The sequence below is a fragment of the Macaca nemestrina genome, chromosome 13 (genome assembly GCF_043159975.1).
Source record: "Macaca nemestrina isolate mMacNem1 chromosome 13, mMacNem.hap1, whole genome shotgun sequence".
Classification (NCBI taxonomy): Eukaryota; Metazoa; Chordata; class Mammalia; order Primates; family Cercopithecidae; genus Macaca; species Macaca nemestrina.
In genome coordinates this window covers 86842972-86868898 of record NC_092137.1, presented here as the reverse complement: position 1 = coordinate 86868898, position 25927 = coordinate 86842972, and the positions used below count along the sequence as shown (strand labels likewise).

At 47.9% G+C, this 25927-nt stretch overlaps 1 protein-coding gene across 3 annotated transcripts in view; it reads left to right on the top strand.

Annotated features, from left to right (window-relative positions):
- Positions 1 to 25041, top strand: part of LOC105465402 (receptor accessory protein 1) — a 123461-nt gene extending 98420 nt beyond the window's left edge. Inside the window, exons 6-9 of one of the 3 annotated variants that reach the window (XM_011713866.3) lie at positions 5989 to 6166; positions 11719 to 11754; positions 18955 to 19106; positions 21941 to 25041. In XM_011713866.3, the coding sequence (XP_011712168.2) occupies positions 5989 to 6166; positions 11719 to 11754; positions 18955 to 19106; positions 21941 to 22012 (438 nt within the window). In that variant the 3' untranslated portion in view covers positions 22013 to 25041. Of the gene's footprint in view, positions 1 to 5988; positions 6167 to 9723; positions 10221 to 11718; positions 11755 to 18954; positions 19107 to 21940 lie in introns of those variants that run through there. The other 2 variants (XM_011713869.3, XM_071077041.1) reach the window with 2 other exon arrangements.
- Positions 25042 to 25927: the final 886 nt, after the last annotated feature.

Sequence of the window (25927 nt, the reverse complement as noted above, 5' to 3'; positions counted from 1 at the left end):
AGAGAGTGTCCAGTGAAGAGTAAGTCTTCCTCTTACCCCTGCCTTCCACTGGCATGGCTGTTTACAAAGAAACCACGTAGTCTTTCTGCAGGCATTTCCGCTATTCGGAAACATCCTTGGCCATGAACAAGGTATAAGTGGACCCCCATCTCCTTAGCACACAAAACTGCAAAGACCTCACTTGGGGGTGGATTGAAGTGGCCACTGTCAGTGGTGATAAATACTAACACATACTCCTTCTTTTTCTACCTGGTCTCCATCTTCACCTACCCAAGTCCTCCACCCACCCAAGTTCAAGTGCAGTCTCCTCTGGTACGCCTTGCTTCTCCAGTGTGTGCCCTCTGCCCTGTGCACCCACAGCCCTCTGACACTGCTTATACACTCCTCACAGACACATCTCAAGGCTTGTTCAGCAGGAGGCTCTTTCAGGTCTGGGACCCTGGCTGACGCATCAGGCTGAGGTGGGGATCTTCCACTGTCATGCTTCACCCAGGCGGTAGGCAGCTCCACAAATGATCATACGTTCATTCATGCAACTCCTTAACCCCTAATGTGTATCAAGTAGAGTGGCAGGTGCCAAGGCTGCAATAGTGAATAAAACAGACAACAGCAATACTTAAATATCATTGTGTGGCATACAAGAGAGAAGTACAGCTCAAAAGCTGCAGTGACAGCATATTACAGGGAACTGGGATGAGTAGAGAAAGCTGCTCTGAGAAGTGCAATCGTGTTTCATTGAATCTAAAATGCTGTGGTTTCTGAGACACATCATTATCTTATGTTCCACTAAGAAGGAGAATATTGCCAATTAAATTAGGACACAATGTTTTTTCACTTAGAATGTTTATTTGTTTATTTATTTATTATTATTACTATTTTTGAGATGGAGTTTTGCTCTTGTTGCCCAGGCTGGAGTGCAATGGCATGATCTTGGCTCACCACAACCTCCGCTTCCCGGGTTCAAGCGATTCTCCTGCCTCAGCCTCCTGAGTAGCTGGGATTACAGGCATGCACCACCATGCCTGGCTAATTTTGTATTTTTAGTAGAGATGGAGTTTCTCCGTGTTGGTCAGGTTGGTCTCAAACTCCCGACCTCAGGTGATCCACTCGCCTCAGCCTTCCAAAGTGCTGCGATTACAGGCATGAGCCACTGTGCCCAGCCAGAATGTTTATTTCATCTTATTAAAAAGACTTTTAGACATCTTTTTTTGTCACTTTTATAAATACACTAAAAGGAACATAGCTGGGCATGGTGGCTCATGCCTGTAATTCCAGCACTTTGGGAGGCCGAGGTGAGTGGATCACCTGAGGTCAGGAGTTCGAGACCAGCCTGGCCAACATGGTGAAACCCTGTCTCTACTAAAATTACAAAAATTAGCTGGGCGTGGTGATGGGTGCCTGTAATCCCAGCTACTTGGGAGGCTGAGACAGGAGAATCGTTTGAACCTGGGAGGCAGAGGTTGCAGTGAGCCGAAATGGTGCCATTGCACTCCAGCCTGGCTGACAAGAGCGAAACTCCATCTAAAAAAAAAAAAAAAAAAAAGAAAGAAAGAAAGAAAGAAAGAGAAAGAAAGAAAGAAGAAAGAAAAAGGAACACATTAGCACAATAAGTGGTTAAGATCTCTCTAACCTCACTTTTTCACTTTTGGAGTCTCCTGAATCACTTTTCAACTCAGTGTGTCAGTATCCACTTATGACCATGCCATATCATTCTCTGTTCCTTCCAGTGTGTTGGGTGATGTCGAACTTTTGTTTCTGGGATTTTCATTCATGCCAGTTTTGATGCTGCCACTTTCTTGATCATACCAGAAAGTGTCAGTGAGATATGTGTTAGACAACTGAGATTCATATTCCTTTCTCAAGCAGTTCTTAAATGGTTTGTTAAACACTCAGGGGCTTCAGTTGTCCAGTTATGCCAGAGAGAATAACAACCAAGTATATCTATGTGTAGGCATTGACAGTGATGTCAGGGCAGCAGCAATTGTAAGATCGACCCCAATTTCAGAGACAAAAAATATGTCTTGAAATTGATAAAAATCATTTTCAAGAAGTCTAGGAGTAGGTGGGTGCTATCATTATTATTCTGGTGACTTAGTGATGTCTTTTTAAATTTTAAAAATAGAGACAGAGTCTACCTATGTTGCCCAGGCTGGTCTTGAACTCCTGGGCTCCAGCGATTCTCCCGCCTTATCCTCCAAAGTGCTGGGACTGCAGGCATGCGCCACCAGATGGGCCTTCTCAGAGCTTTTAGTATGATAATGTGGCTCATGGAATTATGTGGAATATGGTATTAACGCTTTCCAAATTTAGAGAATCCAAATTTATTTCCCCAAAGTAGGGAACCCAATTTTGTAGAATACCAATGAACAACTTGTGGTTCTTCCCAGAAGACAATGGTCTAGAATAACAAAGATTCTACAGAGCACAGCTGAACTGACAGTATGGAATGGGGTTTGTGGAAAGTGAATAGGAATGAGATTTTGTGTAGAGACTGAGAAGGGCTGAAAGGTTTACAAATGAGAGAGGCATATTGATTTTTTTTTTTTTGACATGAAGATTTTGCTCTTGTTGCCCAGGCTGGAGTGCAATGGCGCGATCTTGGCTCACTGCGACCTCCGCCTCCCGGGTTCAAGAGATTCTCCTGCCTCAGCCTCCCGAGTAGCTGGGATTACAGGCGTGCACCACCACACCTGGCTAATTTTGTATTTTTAGTAGAGACAGGGTTTCACCATGTTGGTCAGGCTGGTCTTAAACTCCTGACCTAAAGTGATCCATCCACCTTGGCCTCCCAAAGTGCTGGGATTACAGGCGTGAGCCACTGCACCCGGTCAGTCATATTGATTTTAACCATCTCAGAGTGTTTAGATGGGCAAGGACTAATTTGTTTTCAAGAGTCTTGTATCTATGCCACTATAATTTCCTCTGACACAGGCCTAGGTTGATACTGAGCTATTATTATCTCCCTCTCTTTCCTAACCTCTGCCACTGCCAGTGTGATATTGGAGCTAGACTGGCTGGCTTCTGGGAGTGGAATGGAGCACTTTGCTAAAATGAAGGTGTACGATGCCTGCTGTTGCTTTCTCTCACATATGTTGCCAAGCGACAATGAGCGAGAACTGGCAAACTATTGAGGGAATTCGTCCCTGGCCGTTTATTTGGGCTTGGGGTCCCAAATAAACGAAGCTCAGGAAGTGACCTTTTCCACCTCTGCTTTCAATAGCAACCTTTGTGTCTTAGGCAGCTTTCACTAGCTTTCAATAGCAACCTTTGTGTCTTAGGCAGCTTTCACTAGCTTTCAATAGCAACCTTTGTGTCTTAGGCAGTAGCTGCAGCATCAACATCATTATCATCATAGTTGACATTATTGAAGACTAAATATGCAATGGGCTATGTGATGGGTATCTTAAGGATGTAATCTCATTGAATCCGCACCAGCAGCTGGCCATTTGGATGCTCTTCCGCAAATGAAGGTCTTGAGGCGGTGAGAGGTTAAGATCACTCAGCTGTTGAATGATAGGGCTGGAATTTGAATCCAGGCCTGACTCAGGAACTACTGTTCTCAATCTTCACTTTCTGTAGCTTCTGTTAGGGCACTTCTGTGTTGTATCTGTATATTTGTCATTTTACACTTTCTCAGAAATCAAACTGTACTTTTGGTGTTTCATGTTAACACCTAGCACCATGTTCTTGCCCATAGAAAGTTCTTGGTAATTGTTGAACAAGTAAAGTAAATGAAGAAATGAGAGGATGAATGAGTGAGTCAGTGAATAGTTGGCTTGAACACTAACCTGAGTTACTGACTTATAATTGGCAGAATATTTTCTCACTCATTTCAGAGTCAAGTTTGGTTCCTTAGTCATCAAATTTCTTCTAAATTCTAGATGCCGCCTAGAATGTTTCTGAGTAAAATAATCATGGATCATTGGCTGTTATATTTGAAGGGGTTATATAATGGGTGTCTGGCTGGTCCAGCCTACGTTGGCAAAGACCACCCAGCTGTTCCTGCCAAGGACGTGAGGCCTTGGACCCTTGCCCACCATCACTCTAGAGCAGTGTCTGAGGCAACCAGGGTGATGTCTGTCTTTTTTCATGTAATAGCCTCCAAATACTTCTTGGCCTGGATTTACAATTCTAATTGTATTTATTTGATTATTTAAATAGTTTTCTTTGTGCTATTGTTGTTGGTTTCCTGGCGACATGGTTTTTATATCTTTGGTAGGTTGGGAACAGATCTGGTTCATATTTTAGTGCATCTTGGTTTTAGTCTGATACTTCTTTCTTTCTTTTTATTTCTTTGAGACAGGGCCTCACTCTGTTGCCCAGACTAGAGTGCAGTGGTATGATCCCAGCACACTGTAGGCTCTACCTCTTGGGCTCAGGCAGTCCTCCCACCTCAGTGTCCCGAGTAGCTGGAACTATAGACATATACCACCATGCCCAGCTAGTTTTTTAAATTTTTTGTAGATACATGGTCTCACTACGTTGCCCAGGCTGGTCTCGAACTCCTGGACTCAAGCAATCCTCCTGCCTCAGCCTCCCAAAGTACTGGGATTACAGGCATGAGCCATCAGGCCTGGTCTCTTCTGGCATTTCTTTTAAACCTGCGTGCAAGCCCCTTTTGTTTCCCTCTCCCCTTTAATGAACTCATTTTGCGTTTGCTCCTTGATCCCATCTGGATCTTTCACTTCAGCGAATTGCTGTGCTTTGTTGGTTCATTTTCATTATTTTTTACATTAAGTAAAATGAAAAAATCTTCCAAACCCTTCTCTCACCCCTGAAAACCTCTTACTCAACTGTTTTGGCCCTTGCTTGTTTCATCATTCCTACCAACAGCCCTCTTGTCAGCGGCTTGAATTGATTTTGTGCTGATCTGTTGGTTCTGTTATGTCTGTTGTGCAGTATTGTCCCCAAGTCCCCCGGATCTCTGGGAGCACTCTTTCCTTCATTATCCAAGTGGCATAGAATACCTCTCCCATGCCACTGTCGTGCCATGCACCCGAGGGAAGCCTGCATACCCTCCAGGCTTTCTTCTTTCTGAAGATGTCTGAGTTCATTCATTTGCCTGGTAGTTACTTGCCTGTCACTTCTTGCTCCAAATTTCCGCAGACTCCTCCCACTTTCAGGTTTCTGTAGCCTCTCTCTGCAGCCCCTGAGGCACACTTAAAGCAATGCCACCATCCCTTCACTGTGATCATTTTCACTCTGACACATTCTCTCATCCAGACAGTGAGGAGCTGCTCTTTCCTAAGTAAAATGCATTGATCTTGCTTTCTAAACAAAAGAACAATTCCCCTCCGAGACTAATTCTCTGTCTCCCTCAGAACATGAAATGGTTAGAGTCAGCAGGGGTTTTTTAAATCATTTTTTTCCTTCCTGATTCATTACCTTTTGGGTATTTTATGAGGCTGAAATGCACCAGCAGAAGTAAATGTGCCTTGCAGACAGTGATATGCTATACAAATAAAAGAAATTTCCGTTGTCAAACATTTAGAAAAATATTGTCTGTATTTTGTGTCCTTTGAAAATAGTAAGAACTAAGCACATTGAATATTAGGTTTTGATTGCCTGACCAGATTCTCATGTACTGAGAAAAACGTAGATACATGTGGATTTTTATTTATGCAAAGCAAGAGAAGCAGCAGGTGGCCTGGAGGGAGTAGGAGCTGCAGGCAGTAGTCACGCGCTTGGCCCTGGGTCTGTCTGAGGCTCCTGATCAGGATCATCATCGTATCATCGTGGGAGTGTCTGAGGGTAGGGAGGGAGCCTGGAGCCAAAGGAGCAATTGCTGAGCCCCAGAGGAGGCCCTGGAAAATTCCGGGATTTGACCCTCTCTGTGTTTCCAGCAGCTGTGTCTGGGCACCTGCGCCTCAGAGTTGATCCAGGTCTTGATTTCCGCCTTGCTGACCATCAGAGCTCCCTCTTGGCCTTTGTCGAGTCTGACCTGTGGAGCAGGACCTCTGACGTGTGCCCTTCCTGTGTTGTATCCAGGGACAGGGTGCCTTATCAGAGAGACTGCGGAGCTTCAGCATGCAGGACCTCACCACCATCAGGGGAGACGGCGCCCCTGCTCCCTCGGGCCCCCCACCACCGGGGCCTGGGCGGGCCAGCGGCAAACACGGCCAGCCTAAGATGTCCAGGAGTGCTTCTGAGAGCGCTAGCAGCTCAGGTAGGTGTTACTTTACTTCCCCTCTTTCCCACTCCTTGGGCCTCGCTTTCCTTAAGAGAGGCCCAGTCCACAGTGTGGCATGCAGCCTGGCCCTGGCCCCGTGGACCTGCCACCAACAGAGGTGTCCATCAGATCATGCCAGGTCAGCCAAGGGGCGGAGCACCCCTCAGGCCAGGCCAGGAAACCGGCCTGGTGACTCTGGTCAGGGACAGGGCTAGGTCACCTGCACCAGAGGGTCCCCCTTTCTCCATATGATTGTCTGGGGAACTGGGGATAGTTGGGGGATAGTGTCTAGGCAAAGCCTGGAGGCAGCAGGCACAACTGGACCTGGGCCCCAGGAGCCTTCTGTGTTGTCTTCTCAGACTCCGGGGAGGCGTACCTGTTGACACCTGAATGTTGTCTTCTCACCCGGGCTTACTGCTCTCACGGGCCCTCTTCCCTGCCTGAATATTGCCTGTCCTCTCTCTCATTCTGCTGTCTCCTTCTCATCTCTGACCTCTCATGTACCTCACACCATCCCCAGCCTCTGCATACCAAGGGCCATGCTAGCTCTGAGTTCTCGTTCCTGTGGTGACCGGGACCTTACAGTAACCACACCTCTGCCTCCAATGTCTGACTCTGGTGTCACACGCCCATCGTGGGATTGCCGGTATTGGGACTGACCTGGGGACCACGTTAAACATGCAAAGTCCTGGGCCCACCCACAGAGGCTTCACTAGGTCTGGGGTGAGACCCAGAAGTGTGATTTCATTGAGATGCAGCCATGTTTGGGAACCCCCTGGCATCGGATCCACCAGCGTGGGTTTCAGGCTCACGGAGGGTAGGGGCACAGGCTAGGGACACACAGTTTCCCAGGCTGCTCCTTGGGAGGATACCAGGGGCCTCGGCTCTCAGGGGCTGAGCACAGCAGCTGCTCAGGACTGATGGTGGGAGCATGCGGGACGGTTCTGGATCACCTCTTCTGCCTCCCTGTGGTGAGAGGGGTGGGAATCTATGTCCACAACGTATGTCTGGTGGCTGCCTGGCCCTTAAATCTACAAATAGAGATGCCTGGCCACCTGTGACTGACCATGTGCTATAAGGTGCAGCCTGCAGGGGACACCTTGGCCATAAGCCCCATGTCCTGACAGACCCCATCTGATGCTCGGGGGTCTTAGCCATCGACCGGAAGGCATGAGGCCTGTGGCTGCCTGGGAATGGCAACTCATGCTCAGAGCCAAGTGCAGCTCGGGGCTCTGTCCATTTCCTCCCTCTCAGCAGTGTCCCCTTGGTCCTTCGCAGGTCTTAAGACTGTGGCTTTTCTGTTGGGACATGTTTTAACCCTGTCACTGCTGGAAGCAGGACAGGGTTGGGGAGGTGGAGTCTCGGCTGTGGGGGTGATGGCCACCTCAGGGAGGGGTTCCCCACTGAGGGACCCCCCCGCCCTGCTGCAGGAATGGAATCCCAAAAGGCCAGGCAGGAAATGACCTCAGGGATCTTTCAGTTAAATCCAGTGATTTTACCGGTGAAGAGACAGAGGTCCAGGGAAGGGGACTGTGCAGGGTCACCCACGCTGGGCTGCAGTAGAGTGTGGCCTCCTGACTCCGGGGCCAGTGCCCTTGGTCACTCACTCATCAACCATCCAGGCTTTGTCAAGCATCTACAGCTTCTGATCTGCTGGACACTGCCCCAGAAATAGGGATACAAAACAGAGTTAGGTCTCATCTCCACACTGCATCAGCTCATCGTCTACCAAGCCTCAGATGAAAGCTGCCCCTTAGATGGAAAAGGGACCTCAATTCAGTGAAACCCAGAGGGCAGAGAGCAAGAACCAGTGGGGTACAGTTCCAAGGGAGTAGCCACTTGCTTGCTGCATGACCCAGGCAAGCTGTTTACCCTCTCTGCACCCCAGATTTCTTATCTATACAAGAAATGACACCCCTTTGTAGGGGTACTGTGAGGCTTCAAGTGAAACAAACCATGTAAAAGTGTTTATGGTCATGCCTGGCACCAGTGCATAGTAGCTGTTATCACTGTTCTTTTTTGTAATTTGTTTCACCTGAGAAGGCACATTGTCATGCTGAGTGTCCAGGAGCAAAATGGGCCATCTTGGGAGGTAGTGAGATCCCTGACATTGGAAGTATACAAGCCAAAGCTGGATGGTCAGGTTCAAGGGAGGGATTCCTGATTTGGCTAGGAAGCGGGCCTAGGTGGCCCTGGCATCCCTTTGCCTCTAAGAGTCTGTGTTGCCATTTTAGAGGTGAGCCCAGTGGAGGAAGCAGGCTCAGAGAGGTTGTGCAGTGGGCTGAGGCCCCCAGGCCCAGAATCCAGGCCTCCTGCCTAGACCTCCCCTGGTGAATTATTCCGGGCAGCCACAGAACTGGGAATGCAAGAAGCTGTCAGGGTCTGCAGGGAGATGGGAGTGTCTTCTGGGCTTGGAGCATCTTCCCAGCCCAGCACCAGGTAGAAAAACGTTTGAGATGACTGCTTTGGCACTGGCTCTGCCACTCTCCATGACCAGAGGGGATGACGTCCCCTGCCATTCCCCAGGGAGGCAGTGGGGAGTGTTCCGGCTGTCCTGGGCTGAGAGGACCAGCTGTGCTGCATCACGCCGCAGCCCTCCTCACTGCTGGCCCACTTGGCCTCAGCACCTATGACCACAGGGGGCAAAAAGGAAAGGTGCAACCCAGCAGGGAGGCCAGGAACAGTGTGGTGCTCTTTCCAGCTGTTCTGGAGCCTAAAATAAAAGCCATCTCAAAAAGGAAGACAGGAGCCAGGCGCAGTGATTCACGCCTGTAATCCCAGCACTTTGGGAGGCTGAGGCGGGTGGATCACTAGAGGTCGGGAGTTCAAGACCAGCCTTACCAACATGTAGAAACCCCGTCTCCACTAAAAATACAAAATTAGCCAGGCGTGGTGGCACATGCCTGTAATCCCAGCTATTCATGGAGTAGCTGAGGCAGGAGAATCGCTTGAACCCGGGATGCAGAGGTTGCGGTGAGCTGAGATTGTGCCATTGCACTCCAGTCTGGGCAACAAGAGCAAAACTCTGTCTCAAAAAAAAAAAAGGAAGACAGGTGAAAGATGGCCTGGGGCCTGGATATGGGGCAGAATTGCCTGGATCAGAGGCTCTTGGGCTATCATACCCTCAAGTAAGGTCAACGTGCCTTGGAGGAAGTCTGGCAGAGGAAGCCCATTTATACTGGGCTGGTGTAGCCTTCCCAACTCAGCCCCCAGTGTGGGCCTCAGATGCCAGGCCACATCAGGTAGCAGAAAGGGCCCCAGAAGAGGGGAAGACACTAGACTTCATCCTGGCTGGGTGATGCCGGGCCTGTGCAGACACAGCAAAGGCAGCACAGCAAGGCACGCTTGTTCCTGCTGAGCTTCAATTCAGCCTCAGAACTTCTCTCAGAACAACCCAGGCAGAAGCTACCATAGGATTTGACCTTGGCACAGAGGACAGACCTGATTCCCTTAGGCTTTCTTCTTTGTAAAACAAAATGCCCAATAATCCCTATTCAGCCTATGTCTTAGGGTTGTGAGGAGAGGAAACTAGAGAATTTGCAAACCCTGGACAGGTGGCAGGAGTTGAAGACAACCTGGAGAGAGGTGGGAGCTGTGCTTCGTGGAATTCTCTGCAGCCTCTGGAAGCAACAGATTAAATGTGCACACAATGGAACTTGAAAGCATGATGCCAGCTGAAGAAAAGTGCAGAACAGAATGAGATTTTATCTAACAATTTATGTAAAATAAAAAGCTACGCCTATCATGCAAAGTAACAATACAGAGTTTATATGAAGAACATGTTCAAACAAAAAGTTGCATATTAAAATATTAGAAATGACACTCCTTGAGGAGGAAGGAGAATGTGAGTTCGGTGTGGGAATAAAAGTCATGTAAAGGCACATAAAAAGGGTTGCCAGGCGCAATGGCTCACACCTGTAATCCCAGCACTTTGGGAAGCCAAGGCAGGCGGATCACCTGAGGTTGAGAGTTTGAGACCAGCCTGACCAACATAGAGAAACCACATCTCTACTAAAAATACAAAATTAGCCAGGCGTGGAGGCGGGCACCTGTAATCCCAGCTACTCAGGAGGCTGAGGCAGGAGAATCGCTTGAACCTGGGAGGCAGAGGTTGCGGTAAGCTGAGATCACGCCATTGCACTCTAGCCTGGTCAACAAGAGTGAAACTCTGTCTCATTTAAAAAAAAAAAAAAGGCCGGGCGCGGTGGCTCAAGCCTGTAATCCCAGCACTTTGGGAGGCCGAGACGGGCGGATCACAAGGAGATCGAGACCATCCTGGCTAGCACGGTGAAACCCCATCTCTACTAAAAAATACAAAAAACTAGCCGGGCGAGGTGGCGGGCGCCTGTAGTCCCAGCTACTCGGGAGGCTGAGGCAGGAGAATGGCATAAACCTGGGAGGCGGAGCTTGCAGTGAGCTGAGATCCGGCCACTGCACTCCAGCCTGGGCGACAGAGCGAGACTCCATCTCAAAAAAAAAAAAAAAAAAAAAAAAAAAAGTGAGGGGGGTCCCATGAACCAGTATGGACCATTCGCTGTGAGCCGAGAAGGGATATCCACGTGACCTCTTGCATCTTGAGTAAAGGAAGGAAGATGCACACAAACAAGGAAGAGAGGAAGGGGCACAAAGACTGTCCCTGCACGGTCACTCAGCGCTGCAAGCTCCTGGCAGGCAGACAAGGGTTCTGTGCTTCCCTCTGTAAATGCCTACCCAACATACCCACCACATGCCTGGCACACAGAGACCTCTGCATGTGCTCTGAGGACACAGGGTCTAGGCGTTGGAGAAGGGGAAGGAGAGTTCTTTCCTGCTGCTTTCAGCACCCAGAATGGGGCTGGGCAGTGTACTTGGCCTGACCCTCTCTCTTGCCTGGAATTTTCCTCTTTGCTTAAAGGGTCAGGGCAGGCAGGGATTGACGGGGCCCTCCCTGCAGAATGAGCTGGGAGGTGTGTCGTCAGATACCATATGCTGAATGCCTAGCACTGGACACCAGGAAGTGTACAAGAAATGTTGAAAGAATGACCCTGCCCTTCCATGGACTTGGAGTCACTCTGTGAGCATGTATTTAGTGAGCACCTACTCTATGCCAAGGCCCAGATGCGCACCAAGACCAAAGGCGTGTACCAGGCAGCAGCCAGTTAGGCCTTTGCAAATGCCCAGATATGAAGCACTTTGGGGTTCAGAGGTAAGTCTGAGGAGGTTTCCTGGAGGACATTCTGAACTGGAAAGCGAAGAGAGGAGGCTCTGGGCAGGGGTGCTTGGAGTTATTTCCCAGAGGGAACTTTGACTGTCGCCTGCCTTGCCTAGGGCTGCAGGGTGCAAGGACTGACTTGTGTGCCAGGTGAGGGTATCTTCTGCACCTGAGTGGAAACTGAATCTGAGATGACTCTTTCCCCACTTTGGTGTCTCTACAGAGACCCACATTCCTGGGATCCCTGTATTGTACACACTGGGGTCCCCATACCTCTCCGAGGCCTCCCTGTTTGCCCGGGGCTGGTTCCTGTCCAGTGGGGGATGTCACTGATGGTGCCCCCACCCCATTCCCACAGTGTGTACCTGCTGCTCCACCTGCAGGACCTGGAAAGGTGAGTAAGCAGCCAGCCTCTCTGCAGCGTGCTGGACTCTCACTTGGGAAGAGCTTCTAACCAGGAGTGGGCACCTGACCTTGGGGCTCCCTTTCGGCTGCATGGTCATAGGGAGGGGTCAGGAGGTAACCCTTTATAACAGCAAACACAGTAGCTTACAGTTTCTGTGGGCTAGAAACTGGGAGCAACTTACCTGGGTGGTTCTGGCTCAGGGTCTCTCAAGAGGCTGCAGTCAAGATGTCAGCCCGGGCTGAGCCATCAGAGGGCTTGACAAAACTGGAGGGTCCACTTTCAAGATGGCACTCTTATGGCTGTTGACTGGAGGCTCCTTACCTCATGGGCCTCTCCGAGGCTGCTTAAGAGTCCTTACAACATGGCAGGTGGCCTGGCCTAGAGTGAACCATTCAAGAGAGAGAGGGCAGGCAGGAAGCCAGGGTACCTTTCCTGTCCTAGGTTTTGAAGTCACACTCATCACTTCTGCCTTATTCTATTTGTCGGAAGCATGTCATTAAGCCCAGTCCACATTCAAGGGGAGGAGAATTAATCTCTACCTCTTGAAGGGAGGAGCATCAAAGAATGTGTGGAGATATCTTAAAACCACCACAGGGTCACTGGGCGCGGTAGCTCATGCCTGTAATCCCAGAACTTGGGAGGCAGAAGTGGGAGGATTTCTTGAGCCCAGGAGTTCGAGACCAACCTGGGCAACATAGCAATAATGAATCTCTACAATTAAAAAAAAAAAAAAAGACCAGGCACGGTGGTGTGCAACTGTAGTCTCAACTACTCGAGAGGCTGAGGCAGGAGAATTGCTTGAGCCTGGGAAGTCAAGGTTGCAATGAGCCATGATCGTGCCATTGCACTTAAGCTGGGTGACACAGCAAGACCCCATCTCAAAAAAAAAAAAAAAAAGGCCACAACAGGGTCATACTTCTTTGTGCTCCAGGTAAGGACACAGGAACTTCAGAGGACTAAGGTCCTCTGAAATGATGAAGTCCTGAAGTTCCAGGGGTTTCTGGTCCTAGGGCAGCCAAGGGAGCCCTGGTCCTGCTTTGCCACTTACTAGCTGTACAACTGCATGAATCACCTAACCGCTGTGAGCTTCAGTTCCTCCTCTTAAAACGGAGATGAGATCCTGCTTCCTGGCATCACTGTGCTGTTGTGAAAATGGCTGTGAAAGGGCCATAATAATCCTGGGAAGGATGATGATGATGGTGATGATGGTGGTGATGGTGATGATGGTGGTGATGGTGATGGTGGTGGTGGTGATAGCCTGGAGCAGCCAGGAGACCCCCCGGGAGAGTGGAGGTCTCCCAGTTCTGGACAGGGACTCCTGCTGCTGCCTTCCCAGTGTGTGAGTGATGGCTTGTTGGAGCCATGGCCACCTGGTGGTTGCTGTGACCTGCTTCTCCAGTTGCCTAATCTTAACTAGATACATTAGGGACTAGTGAGGGTGCTGGACTAATCCAGTGCCCCTTTCATGCTGCCTGGCTCCCCATGGAGAAGCTGCCTTAGGCTCAGAAGGCAACAGGGGCGATGCCTGGCCTGCAGCCTGCTGGCTACTGTCAGGGGAGGAAGGCAGGCATGCAAGGTGCCTAATACAGCTTTTGCTCCAGCCCTGGTGCCGTGAAGGCGTGACATGCCCCTCCCACATCGGCAGTGAGCAAGACAGGAAACTGCATTATGTGACGTGTCCTGTTTTCCCTGCATTGCTTTATTTTTAAGGCTCTCAGTGTTCAGTTTTTAAGTCTTTTATAGAAGAGTTGTGGATTAGGCCAGGCACGGTGGCTCACGCCTGTAATCCCAGCCCTTTGGGAGGCCGAGGCGGGTGGATCACCTGAGGTTGGGAGTTTGAGACCAGCCTGACCAACATGGAGAAACCCTGTCTCTACTAAAAATATAAAATTAGCAAGACGAGGTGGCGCACGCCTATAATCTCAGCTACTCGAGAGGTTGAGGCAGGACAATCGCTTGAACCCTGGAGGCGGAGGTTGCGGTGAGCTGATATGGCACCATTGCACTCCAGCCTGGGCAACAAGAGTGAAACTCCATCAAAAAAAAAAAAAAAGCTGGTGATTTTGGAGGCCGTAAGGCCAAACTGAGCTGACAGACGAGTCTGAGCAGGGCTGCAGGTGGAGACAAGTGTCCTAGCCCAGCTCTGACTCTAACCCTGTGTCTCTGTGGGGCCTCCTGGTCCAAGTTGGAAATGAAGGGGCTGCGTTCAGCTGTTTCCAGCTCCGGGCACGAGACGCTGGCCTGGTGGACACACTAGTTCATGGGAAATGACCCTGTGGTGCCAGTGGCTCCAGGCAACTGTAGGGATTTCTGTCTTTTCACACTGTAGTTTTGAGTCTGCAAATTCTGTGAGTAATTCCAAAAGCCTCTAATTCTGGGAGACTGGCACTTGGTCGGGGAGAGTGGCTGTCCTCTCCTCCATTCTTCCCCTGGCACTGCTCTGTGCTGCTCTCAGAAGCCCTTTCCTGCCATGACACCTGGTGGTTTCATGATCAGACAGAGCGTTTCCAGTGCATTTCAATAGAGCTGTGGTTGATTGTAGGAACTGAATAGTTCTGGAAGGCTGCACATGCATAAGAGTGTGTCCAGGATTCAGTGTCCAAGTTCTGGTTCCTCATCCCCGAGCAAGTTGGGAGCTGCTGGGATGGGGGTTGCTGGACAGTGGGAAGCAGGTGAGGCCTGGTGGCGGCCTCAAGACCTGGAAGCCGTTGCCCCAGCCCTTCCTTTCTTTGGCCTTTGTCTCTCCAAGGGCCTCTTAATACCTGTGTCCTGGCTCTCAGGTCTGCATGCAAGGAACCCTTTGATGATTGGCCTACACCATTCCCTCTGAGGCCTTGGGAAAACCCATGCACTCTGCAGGCCTCGGTCTCCCCCTCCATTAGGTGTCCCTTGGTCCTCCCAGCTGTGACAGTCTACTGGGTTGTGCAGTGGTGGCAGATGGTGTTGGGGGAGGTCTGTCTTGCACCTGGGGCTATAGGCTGACTCTTAAGCGGTAAGAGGATTTCACAGGTGTCGGGGACACTTTCCTCCTGGTCCACTGAAATGTCACAGGGGGCGCTCACTCAGGCCAAAGCCTGGGAAGATTCAAATTACTTCTGGGGCCATGCAGAGCCCCAGGATCCCTCAGCAGACAGGAACATTTTCTAGGAGTTGTAAATTCAGGTCTTAATTTATGATGGGGGCAGGGGAAAGGAGGCCTTTCAGAGGCTGCTAAGTGCCTTTTAGGGCAGTGACAGAGCTTGGAGGCCCCAGAGGGCAGCAGCCTCTATTCTAAGCTGCACATCTCAGATGCCAGAACATTCTCTTCCCATCTTTGCTGTGTTCCTGCCCCATTTGTCAACTGATTCCCTATTGTTTTCTGCATGTCTTTGTCTCTCTTTTTCTGTGTCTATTATTATCTCTCTCTCTCCTTTTTTCTCTGCCTACCTCTATGTAATATAGAGCTGAACTCTGGATTACTGCCTGTGTGGTTAGTCATAGAGGTGCCCCTCCCCGCTTTTTAAAATCAAGCATGTAGGACAAAATTTTTAAAAGCAGTCATCCTTTTTGTCCTCTGAGAGAGAGAGAGAGAGAATTGCATTTTGAGTGTGGCCTCTGGGCAGTGTCCTGATTACAGCAGGAGGAGCTGCCTGAGGTTTAGAGCATGGGAAGTGAGTGAGCATGTGTGTGTTTACATGTGTGCATGTGAGTGTGTATGTGTGTGTGGATGGGCATGCGTGCATGGTGCACACGTGTGTGAGTTTCAGTGCCAAAGACCCTTCTCTAACAGAATGTTCTTTTCTCTCTCCTCGGTGCTGTTGGGGACGTGGATGTAAGTGTTCCAGACAGGCGTGCTCTTCTGCAGACATTTGCTGCCTTCTATTAATGCTCCCGCTAATGTGTGCTGTGTGGGATGTTTTTGCTAACCTAGGGGAGGTTCTACTGCACTGCAGGGGTGGGGCGGCCCTAGGCCCAGTGCAGGCTACATAGGCCTTTAAAGGGCTGAGAGGCTCTGCCAGTTTCTCCCTCCCTGCCTTCCCCACAGAGAGAAGAGGTGGAGCCTGCAGCCCTGGCTGCTGTAACCCTGCTGACACGTTTGCTAATACAGAAACATCAGCCAAGGCCACACACCCATTCCCCTGCTGTGGAAGACAGCAGAGACCCTGCCCTTTCCTAGAAGCAACCCAGCTTTGGGCATCATAGTGGCAGCTCTGCAGGCTCAAGGCCGTGGCCACCATCACCTGAGGTTTGCAAGGTGTTATGGCCATGAACTTGGGTGGGAGACCCTCCTTCCATACACGTTGTCTCTGGGAGCCAATTAGAGTCCTAAGATATGGATAGCAATACTCTTTCAGGCCTGTTGCCAGGGGTAAGGACCTATTGGGTCACCAATCTTTAGATCTTCAGGGACAAGAACACGGAGGAGGCAGAGCATGGGATTTTCTACCCAGCTACTCACTCTCATGCTCCTCCTGGTGCCTTTCTTTTGGGACTGTATTCTGTGGGGTTCATTTCTCCATGTATATTCCTTCCTGATAGAAAAAGGAGTTAGGTCTACTTGTGGAAATATATCTAAAGTAGCAAATCAAAGTAAGAAAATTGAAGCATGGGGAAAAGGGAGTGGGCAAGTAAGATGGAATCAGTGGGGAGAAGAACATTTTAAATGCATGCCATCAAGGTGTAGACTGTCGAGACACCTGGCTTCCTTGAAACCACTGCAAAGAGGGAAATACAATTAGTTAAGAGATTCATGTCCACTGTGCAACAGCCAGCCAGAGGCGTGGAAGCTTGTCTTATTTAGAATGTTTATTCTCACTGGTTCTGAGAGGAAGGCAAATATTATAGACAACACTCTTGGCAGAAATGCTCAGCGGACACAGTGACCTCCTAGGAGAGGTCTTCTCTTTTTAGGAGGTTCTCTCTGTAGCTTCTTCCTGAGGCTACTTCTGGCTCCCTTACTACCCACACTGACCTTTTTTGCTCCCAGCCTCTGCTGAGCTGAGCACTTGTTTCTAATCCTGCTTGGATATCTGGGTTGTCCTTGAACCATCACTCTTACTGGGCTGGAGGATCATTTCTTTTCTACCCTGCAATCCTTGCAGTGGAGAACATGCACAAAGCCTGAGATTATAGTGATGATGGTGATTTTGGTAATGTGTGAGTTCATTGCTCAGCCTCAGACTGGATGACTGGCCTGGGTTTTTAGTGAATCCAGACTGGATGACTGGCCTGGGTTGTTAGATGCCTGAGGATCTCACGGTGACTTTGGGCCACCTTCTGACACCCACAGCCATCAGTACAGGGAAAGTCCTGGACCTGGATGTGGAGGTTACAGCATATGCAGAGGCACAGACTCGAACGGGCACCAACCCCACTTCCACGTCATGGAGTTTGCTGCTGGGGTGGAGCTGGCCAGGCTGCTTCTGCAGTTTTTGCCTTGGTCTGAGGGTTTTTGGTCTTTTTTCCCTCCTGCCAGGCAGGAGGTATCTGTGTCCAGAAGGAATTTCCTGGTTTGGTTAATGGGAGTATCAAGCTCTGACTTGGGACGAGAGCTGAGCTCTACTGAGATGACTTCAGGATTCTACTTAGTTTAGTTGATGAGTGGCCACTGTGTGCCCAGCCTTGGGTCAGGTGCTTAGAGGGACTGAGGGAGGATCAGCCATGGTCCCCCAACCTCAGGATGCCTTCTGTTGGCTAAGGCAATGAGACTGACATGAGGACCAGGGCACCCAACACAAGCTGTGTGGCACAGCCTCCAAGCACTGTCGGGTCTCAGAGTGGGGAGGCCAGGGAGGGTCAGAGTATTCAGCGAGGGCTCCCTGGAGTCACTGGTCTTTGTGCTCAACAGGATGCAGCTGATTAGGACAGAGGAAGGGAGCAGAGGACAAACTAAACCCAGAGTAAATAAGCTGAGGGAAGTGCAGAGTAGAAATAAAAAATAATAATAATAATAAAAAAATCAAAGGAACATCAATGATCTCAGGACTTTACTTACTAAGGCCCAGCCTGAACCAATCACACCCCAGCCTAAAATTCAGCTTTCGGTGCTGTGCTGCCTCCTGCTGGCTGTTGGGGAGCACAGCAGTGGTAGCTGGTAAAGCTGCCCAAGATGAGGGTTCAGTTGTCTGTTTTACTCCACGCCTGGTGGTGGAATAGTCTAGCAAGTCCACTGTTGATGGAGAGAGAGCACATTCGGTGGCCGAATATGTTCTTAGGAGCAGGGTGTCCCAGGAAGAGCTCTGGTTTCTATTTGGAAGCCTCATGGTGATTGGACCAGATGGCTTGAGATCTCCTTAGTTCTGCATTCTGTGATTCTAGGTAAAAACAATAGATGAAGCATAGAAAGATGTGCGTGTATGATATCAGATAAGCTGGGTAGGGGCAGAAGATATTTTACATCTCAGCTAAGAACCGCCTAGCCAGATGACATGGAGTATGTATTAGCATTTAACATTTTAAAAATACTGTGGGTTCAATGAGATGAATTAATTCTGAAGCTTTTCCTACAGATGTACTCAAGGCAGACTAAAACAGGAATCTTGGTTTTTTTTTTTTTTTTTTTTTTTTTTTGGTCAGAGGCTTCTGTCAGATTCTCCTTTCTTAGGTTTCTCTGCTTCTCTAGGACTGGGCCTTTGGGGAAAAAAAAAAAAAACTATATAGCTTTGTTTAAAGTTATCCCTTAAGGCCTCCTGGCATTTTACATCCTGTCTCTTACAGAATGCTTGGAGTTGAATATGCAAGTATAATATACACTGTCAACGTGGCTTGTATGTATAACATAGAAACTGCTTCCCCACCCCACCCCACATCACTGCTGCCATCTTCTCTAGAGGAGATTCTTTCCCTAAGCATTCACCTGGTGTGGGATCACAGGACTGAGCTGCAGGGATTGATGTGTCTCAGTTAAGGCCGCTTCTTTCTTCACCCAGGGAAGTGGTGCCGCCTTGGTAGCTTTTCAGTAGATTCTGAGTCTGTGGTTGTTTCTGTGCACAGTGCCTGGAGATTCATACAGCTTCATTTTCACAATCCCAGACCCCCTGCAAGGAGGCCCCCAAAACATCAGTGCTTCCTCAGACCCAGGGGCCTCAGCTGTCCTCACAGGCCTGGCTTGCTGTGCTGTGTGCCTAACCTTGCCCTTCCCTGCTCCCTGCACTGATGCCTCCTTGCTATACTTTGTCTCCTCTGTGTAGATTGTAAATGGACATTAAGTGGTTGAGGGAGATGTGAATGAGGGTGGTGTGAAGGCATGGGAGCCTCACCAGGTCCAAAACCCATTGGCGTTTTCTGACGAGGAGGAGGAAGACCTGCTGGATTTCATGTACAAGTATAAAGCACCTCGAAGGACGGAATTGCCCCTGGAGGTACACAGTGTCTGGGGCTGTGGGTTGGAGTGTGTTTTCCAAAGGCTGTGCCCTGGAGATTGGGGGTCCTGGGAGCGTCGTCTCTTGGGGCACCAACATCTCCTCAATACCTGGGGTGGAATGACCTTCCATCAGACAAGCAGAACCAGCCACTGGGTAGCATGCAGCTACTTGCCAAAGAGAGGAAATCCTATTAATTTCATTTAGAAATAGGAGTGTGAGCTGGGTGCAGTGGCTCACGCCTGTAATCCCAACACTTTGGGAGGCTGAGGCAGGTGGATCACCTGAGGTCAGTAGTTCGAGACCAGCCTGGCCAACGTGGCAAAACCCCTTATCTACTGCAAATACAAAAATTAGCCAGGCGTAGTGGCGTCCACTTATAATCCCATCTACTTGGTAAGCTGAGGCAGGAGAATCGCTTGAACCCGGGAGGAGGAGGTTGCAGTGGGACTGCACTGCTGCACTCCAGCCTGGATGACACAGCGAGATTCCTTTTCAAAAAAAAAAAGAAAGAAAGAAAGAAAGTAATAGGAGAGTGGTAAAGTATCTAGGTCTTTATTGTTTTGTTTTGTTTTTTCCAGGTATTAACTACTACTACTCTAAGTTGACGTACAAGTGAAAAGCAACCTAAATGAGTGTTTTGAGGGAAGAAAACTCAGAATGTGTTATTTGAAAAGTTTTCATAAGAACAAAGCTTGTTCATCGCTGTATCTCCAAGAGACAGCATAGTGCCTGGTACAAAGTAGCTATTCATGAAATGTTACTGAAGGGGTACAGCCCTTTAGAGTTACCAGAACCAATACCCTTGACATACATGCTATTGTCAGTTGTAGGATGTGGATGGAGTTCTGGCAGCAGGAGGGCTGAGCCTGGAGCCTCCTGGGCCTTGCTCTGTGACGTGGGTAGGGAGTCACCAGTTATAAGCACAGGTGCGGGGACCCCAGTCTTTCTCTCTGCTTCCTAAGGTCTCCTCTCTTATTCCCCATCTGCTGAGTATCACGACCTGAGAGGCCATCTGAAGCAAACAGGAAGTCTCTGTACAGACCCTTGTGAGACTTACATGGGGAGATGCCTTGAAATATTCCCTTCCACAGACACTGAGCAGCCTAGCATTCTTATTCATTAGGACTGTAATTATGACCACCTCTATGTGCAGTTAATCAGGTTCCTTTCCAAGGTGAGGCGCACATGCATCCCTTTTAAAGTTCAAGGGTTTGGGAAAGGATGTTCTGGGCTTGGACACTGCTGGAGGAGTCCGGCCTGGGCAATCTGGCCTGGGGAGCCTCCTGATGGGGAGAGGAGCCCAGCCTAAAGAATTCTAGGGCCCAAGGGTTTGTGCTGTTTTGCTTTTGTTTATTAAAGCTGCACAAAATGCTTTACTGTTTACTGTTCACCAGCCTGCCAAGAGGCAGATTACTGTAAAGGTGGGTTCCGTTGTTTCTGTTTTCAGTCTCTTTCCAGAGGTGGCTGGTAAGCATCTCGTAGTGGTAAGGCTGTAGCATGAGGATTCTATGAGAGGGCCTGAGTCTTGTTCTGTAGCTCATTCACTTCTTCCCTTCTACATGCCTGCCCAGCACCGAGTCACTCACCAGGAAATGGTGGTGAATGTGACATGGGCCTGCCCTCAGGAAGTCCCCAGTCTGGTGGGGAGTGAGCAGGGCCCCCACACACCGCCTTCTCACTGGGTGCAAAGTCCTCTGCTGTGGGACATGTACAAAACATGAGAGAACACAGGAGGTGACAATGCCTGGTTGTATGTGGCTAGGCAGTGGCAAGAGGGGCTCCGGGAAACCTTTGCAGAAGTGACCGTTGAGCTGGGTCCCCAGGAGGCCTAGAAATATGCAAGACAGAGGAGGGAGGGAAGGGCTTCCAGTCAGAAGGAAGACAGGTATGAACGGGCACAGTGTAGAGAAAGTTCTATGTGTATACAGAGAAGTGGACAGATATGGGGGCTGAGGGTAGGTCGGGGCCAGTTGTGCGAACCCCTTCGAGTGCTGTGCCAGAAAAAGTCCCCTTCACTTTCATTGAAATAGGAACTCCTCCTGTGATCTGTGTATCCTATGGAAAGAGGGGTCCCTTGAGAGTCATTTGTGGGAGAGATGAGGTGGAGCCCTTTATATAAGTTGAGCATCCCTAACCGAAAAATCTGAAATTCTTTGCGGACATGATGCACAAAGGTCATGCTCCAAGGAAGTGCTCTTAGGAGCATTCTGAATCTCAGATTTTCCGATTGCAGTGCTCAATTGGAATGTACATGCAAATATTCCAAAATCTGAAAGAAAAATCTAAAATCCAAAACACTTCTGACCCTAAGCATTTCCGGATAAGGGATATTCAACCTGAACTGCAACCTGGTGCTTGCCTTTGTGGTGTGGTGTGCTGTACATTAAGAGGTTTCACATCCAGAAAGGGGACTGGAAATTTGGTGATGAAAATTTGAGGCAAGTGCCAAAAAACATTAGGCTGGTTCCCAAAGGAAGTAACAAAAGCAAAGGAAGCGATGGGGAGATGTCTTCTTCTGCTGAATCATTTAAGATCATTTTGCTCCTCAGGCGGAAACAAGAAAGATGTGTCATTCTGCACAACCGTTCCCTTGGGAGATCGAGGAGCATAATTTAAGAGGGAGGCATCAGCCGCTCAAAGGGTCAGCTTCATGCGATATGTGGGATGAGACTCTGATGATTGCTTCCTGTTGTGGAGATTCAGGGAGACCCCAGCCCTAGCCAGCATTGGCCAAAGGAGCTGGAAGTCTCAACACAATGCCTTCCAGGTGCTGACCTCAAGATTCCACATTTACACCAAACTGAGGGACACCTTTCTGTTTTCTCTACCAGGCACCGCCTAGAATCCTTCGATCTCGCTTCAGGAAGAAAAGTACCTCATCCTCAGCCACCGAAACCACGTGAGTGAGATGAGCCAACAGCACTGGATCCACAGAATGTTTCTTCTCTGCCTTAAAGAGCTATTCACTAATAACATAGAAATCCGCAAGCTGGGTGTGCTTTGAGTGTGCAGCCTCACAAACATGGCCTTTTCTCTCTCCCCTTCCACTTTTAAGGATTTCTTTTTTTCCCCCTTTTCTTTATTTTGCTGGGGAGAGGCTAAAGGGAAAGGTAGTAGGGGCGGGGGTAGTGACCTTTAAGTCTTCTGAGGTTGGTAATTTTCCACAATTGGATTGTCATTATAGACAGCAGTGTGTTAATTAGAAAGATAAGAGAATCACCCCTATGCCGCTGAGATGTACATTTGTAATTTATCTGTTGCATACTTAGTTTTTAGTCCTGTAAATGCAAACAAAGCATTTTTTAAAACTTTCTTTGTTCTTGGTACTAATACTTTGAACTATGATGTACATATTTATGGCTTTTGGCTTTTAATATAATGGACTTGCAAGGGCTGCCAGAGGTTCTGACATGTAAGAAAACTGCAAAAAACAAATATAGAAAAATATTTTGATTCTAGAGAACGTCTCAGATGTGCTTATAAAGCTTCCAAATACAACTCCAGTAAGACATCCCTTTCCCTGCAGGAATGTGGTCTATATTCTTTAGATAGTTGTTTAGTTAAAAGACCAGACAAGTTACAAACTAAGAGAAACAATATTTCACAACACAGTAAAGTGTGATGAGAGGTCAGGGGAACATCGTAGGATAAGAGAAAAGTCACAGGAAGCTCATCTCCTCCCCGGATTCTGAATTAGGAGCTTCTGAATCTTTTCCAGGGATAGGCAGGTAGCTCACCCTTGGCGCAATTTCTTGAGGATGGGAACGTGTAGAGCTGTTGGAAGGAGTAATTCTGTGCTTGACAAAGGACGATTTCTCCTTTATCGTGACCAGTGCTGCTGATTTCCCCAGACAGAGGAGCTTGAACTCTGAGCACCTTGTTTTAGCGAACTCTAGTGACACTTGTTTAGCTTAGCAAAAACAAACACACAAAAAACTGAGAACTGTGCTGTTTCAGATACGCCATAACAAACATCTGAAACACATGTGTAACCATCAAATGGTGGGCTCTAGAATGGTTTTCAAGCTTGAGATCTTTATGGGTTACACTTGCTGGTCAGACCCAGGAGCACCTGTGGCTCACACCTTCTGTTCCCCTCCTGGCCTGTGCAGAATAGAAACAGCAGACTCACACTCAATGGGCACTACAGGCCTTATCAGATGTTTTATACAAGCCTGGATTGCTTAGTAGGGGAATAAGGCACTCTCTGAGGGGGCTTTCCACTTAGATTGAGAATTTTATTTGAAAAGAATCTGGTTTAAATGGCACTGTGGTCCGAGGTAGCTGCTCTCCCCGCTGAGAGCTGAGCCGAAATGTAAGAATAATATATTTGTGCTTCGAGTTGGTGTTTTCTTTCAGTGTAATGCATGCAGTGGTCACAACCCAGTTACTCATAATATTTGGATTGTATTTGTTCGTGGATATGCCCAGAAGACTAGATAATTAGTGTTATATACCATATAGAACTGTCAATCAACTATAAACAGGCCCAATTAAAAACTGTTCCATTACTACGCAAACACATTAGAGGCCTTTGCTGATGATACATTAGCTGGACCTTAGCCACCCCAGAAAGGGTTTAATTTGAAGCTGATTGTTGCCAGATACGCATATTGGAATCCCGTCTACCCATAGTTCCTCTGAAGGTGATTTTGTAATTTGCAAGAGTATAGGAAAATATACCTAAAAGCGAATTTGTGGCTGAGAGGATAAGCAGAGGCTGTTTGCTCATTTTCTGTGCCCCACACCCACCGATACCTAAATCTGTTAAGGAAGACAGAAAATGTTTTCTTTGTGCTCATTGAGTAGTTCCAGACGGAAGAATAATACAGTCTTTAAAATATATTTACCTGTTAGTCGGAAGTACCCAGAATTATCAGAAACAAGAGCAAAAAAAAAAAAAAGCTTACACAGCTTCTTAGCAATTTTTTTTTTTTTGCCATAACAATAAATTGCCTGTAGCAGCAGTTTAAAATCCTATTGTGAACAAGCTATATTTTCACCAATTTACAATGGAAAGTTGTGACAAGTACAGGTTATCAAGTTTGCACTTAACTATGCCAAAAAAAGTTTGAAGCGCTCTATTCTCAGACATGCTGTATTACTTCTCATTCAAGATTGAAAAATATGAAGGTAGCCAAACTGCTGTCTTAATGTAAATGTAACTATTTTTCCTTCAAGTGTTGACTAGGGAGTCGGTTTCTCTCTTAAAGACACTCACTGTACAACTGAGAGCAGCTGTCATATTTCTGGCAAAATGTGTTTACGTATCTGACAAGCTGTACATTTGTGTATGAACTGATATAAAATGTGAAAGCCTGTAAGTGTACATGTAGTGGTGTGGTGTTCTGTCTAGAGGATACAACTGAATGTTTTTAATTTGCTGACTTACAGACACAGGCTGTTTACAAAATGCTAGCTGGAAAGTCTGTAATGTTCATGTCATAACTTTTAGTTAATTGCCATTGAGCACCTGTTCTGAGGAGGTGAGATGTGGACTTGTGCTTATGAACTGGAGAGTTTACTCACAATCCCTCCTGGCTTTGTGTGAATAGCTTGCTCACTTTGCTGGCCTTTGAAATGTGTTCTCTATGATAAGCTGTCCGTGTGTTTGTGATAAGAGTGCTTGTCAACCATGACCATCTTTGAGCCTTCCTAGTCTTTCACCTGGCACAGTATTTGAAATGGCAAAGGATGTGCTTCATCCTCTAACAGTGTACACTCCCAGAGCTGATATTCTGGATTGTGACTGTGCACATTTCCTCTAGTTCATTTCTGTAGTCCCTATAGAACGATCTGTAATAAAATAGTATACTGGACTGTGCATCAAAGGGATGTAAAATTACAGTATTCCAAAGGTTGAAGTTCTGCTGTTTTGTTATAATGCCTGATACACATCTTGAATAAAGTCTTAACATTTTTCTTTTAAAAACTATCTTTGTAATGTTGGGCTTAAAAGGAAAAAGGAAATACTTTTTTTCAAATATGGGAGGTAGCAAGGATTAGAAGCTGAGTGCTCAGCCATGGACTGGCCTGGTGACTTGGCCCCATGCCTGCTGCATAGGATGTTGAGAGGGCAAGAAAATCAGATGATATAAGTGTTTTGAAAACCAGTTCATCACACAACTACAAACCTGAAAGTATCACTTTTATTTTACATTTAAAAAAATCATCAGCAGAAACTAGGTAGCTGTGAAAACAGAATAGTCCACTGGTAGAGTTTCAATTGTGCAAACAGACCTTTGGTCCATCATTTTTCTTCTCTGAACATTTCTTCATCTGCAAATGGGGGAGTGCCTGTGCAGGTGACAACAGGGTGGTGAAGGGCCACTGTGGGTGGAAGGGATACCCTAAAACCTGCTGCAGCCCTTACCTTTCACATCTGAACAGGCAGACTCAAACTTCATTGGGTGGCCACAAAGACTTGGAAGCTCAAAATTTGAAACATCAAAATTAAACACAGACCCAATTTCCTTGCATTTTTAGTCCTGTATTCTAGGTTTGACAAAACCACTGTAAAATAAAGCAGCAGTAAGCAAAGCAGCAGATTCAGAGGACTAAAAGCAGGAAGAGATGGGAAAAAAAGCCTGGAAATCCATTCATTTGTTTATTTACTGAGCCTGGTCCAATGTTGACAGAACTGGGATTATCCAGGTTAAGAGTTGGCAAAGGACAAGAAAGCAAAGTAATAAAGTTTAAAAGCCGAACTGGTACAGTGTTATGAAGAAGTGTGTATTTAGTATTTATAGTACCAGATTACCGTCACTTGTTGATTTAGATATGAATTTTCTTATGTTGTTAGAAGACTCAGGGAAATA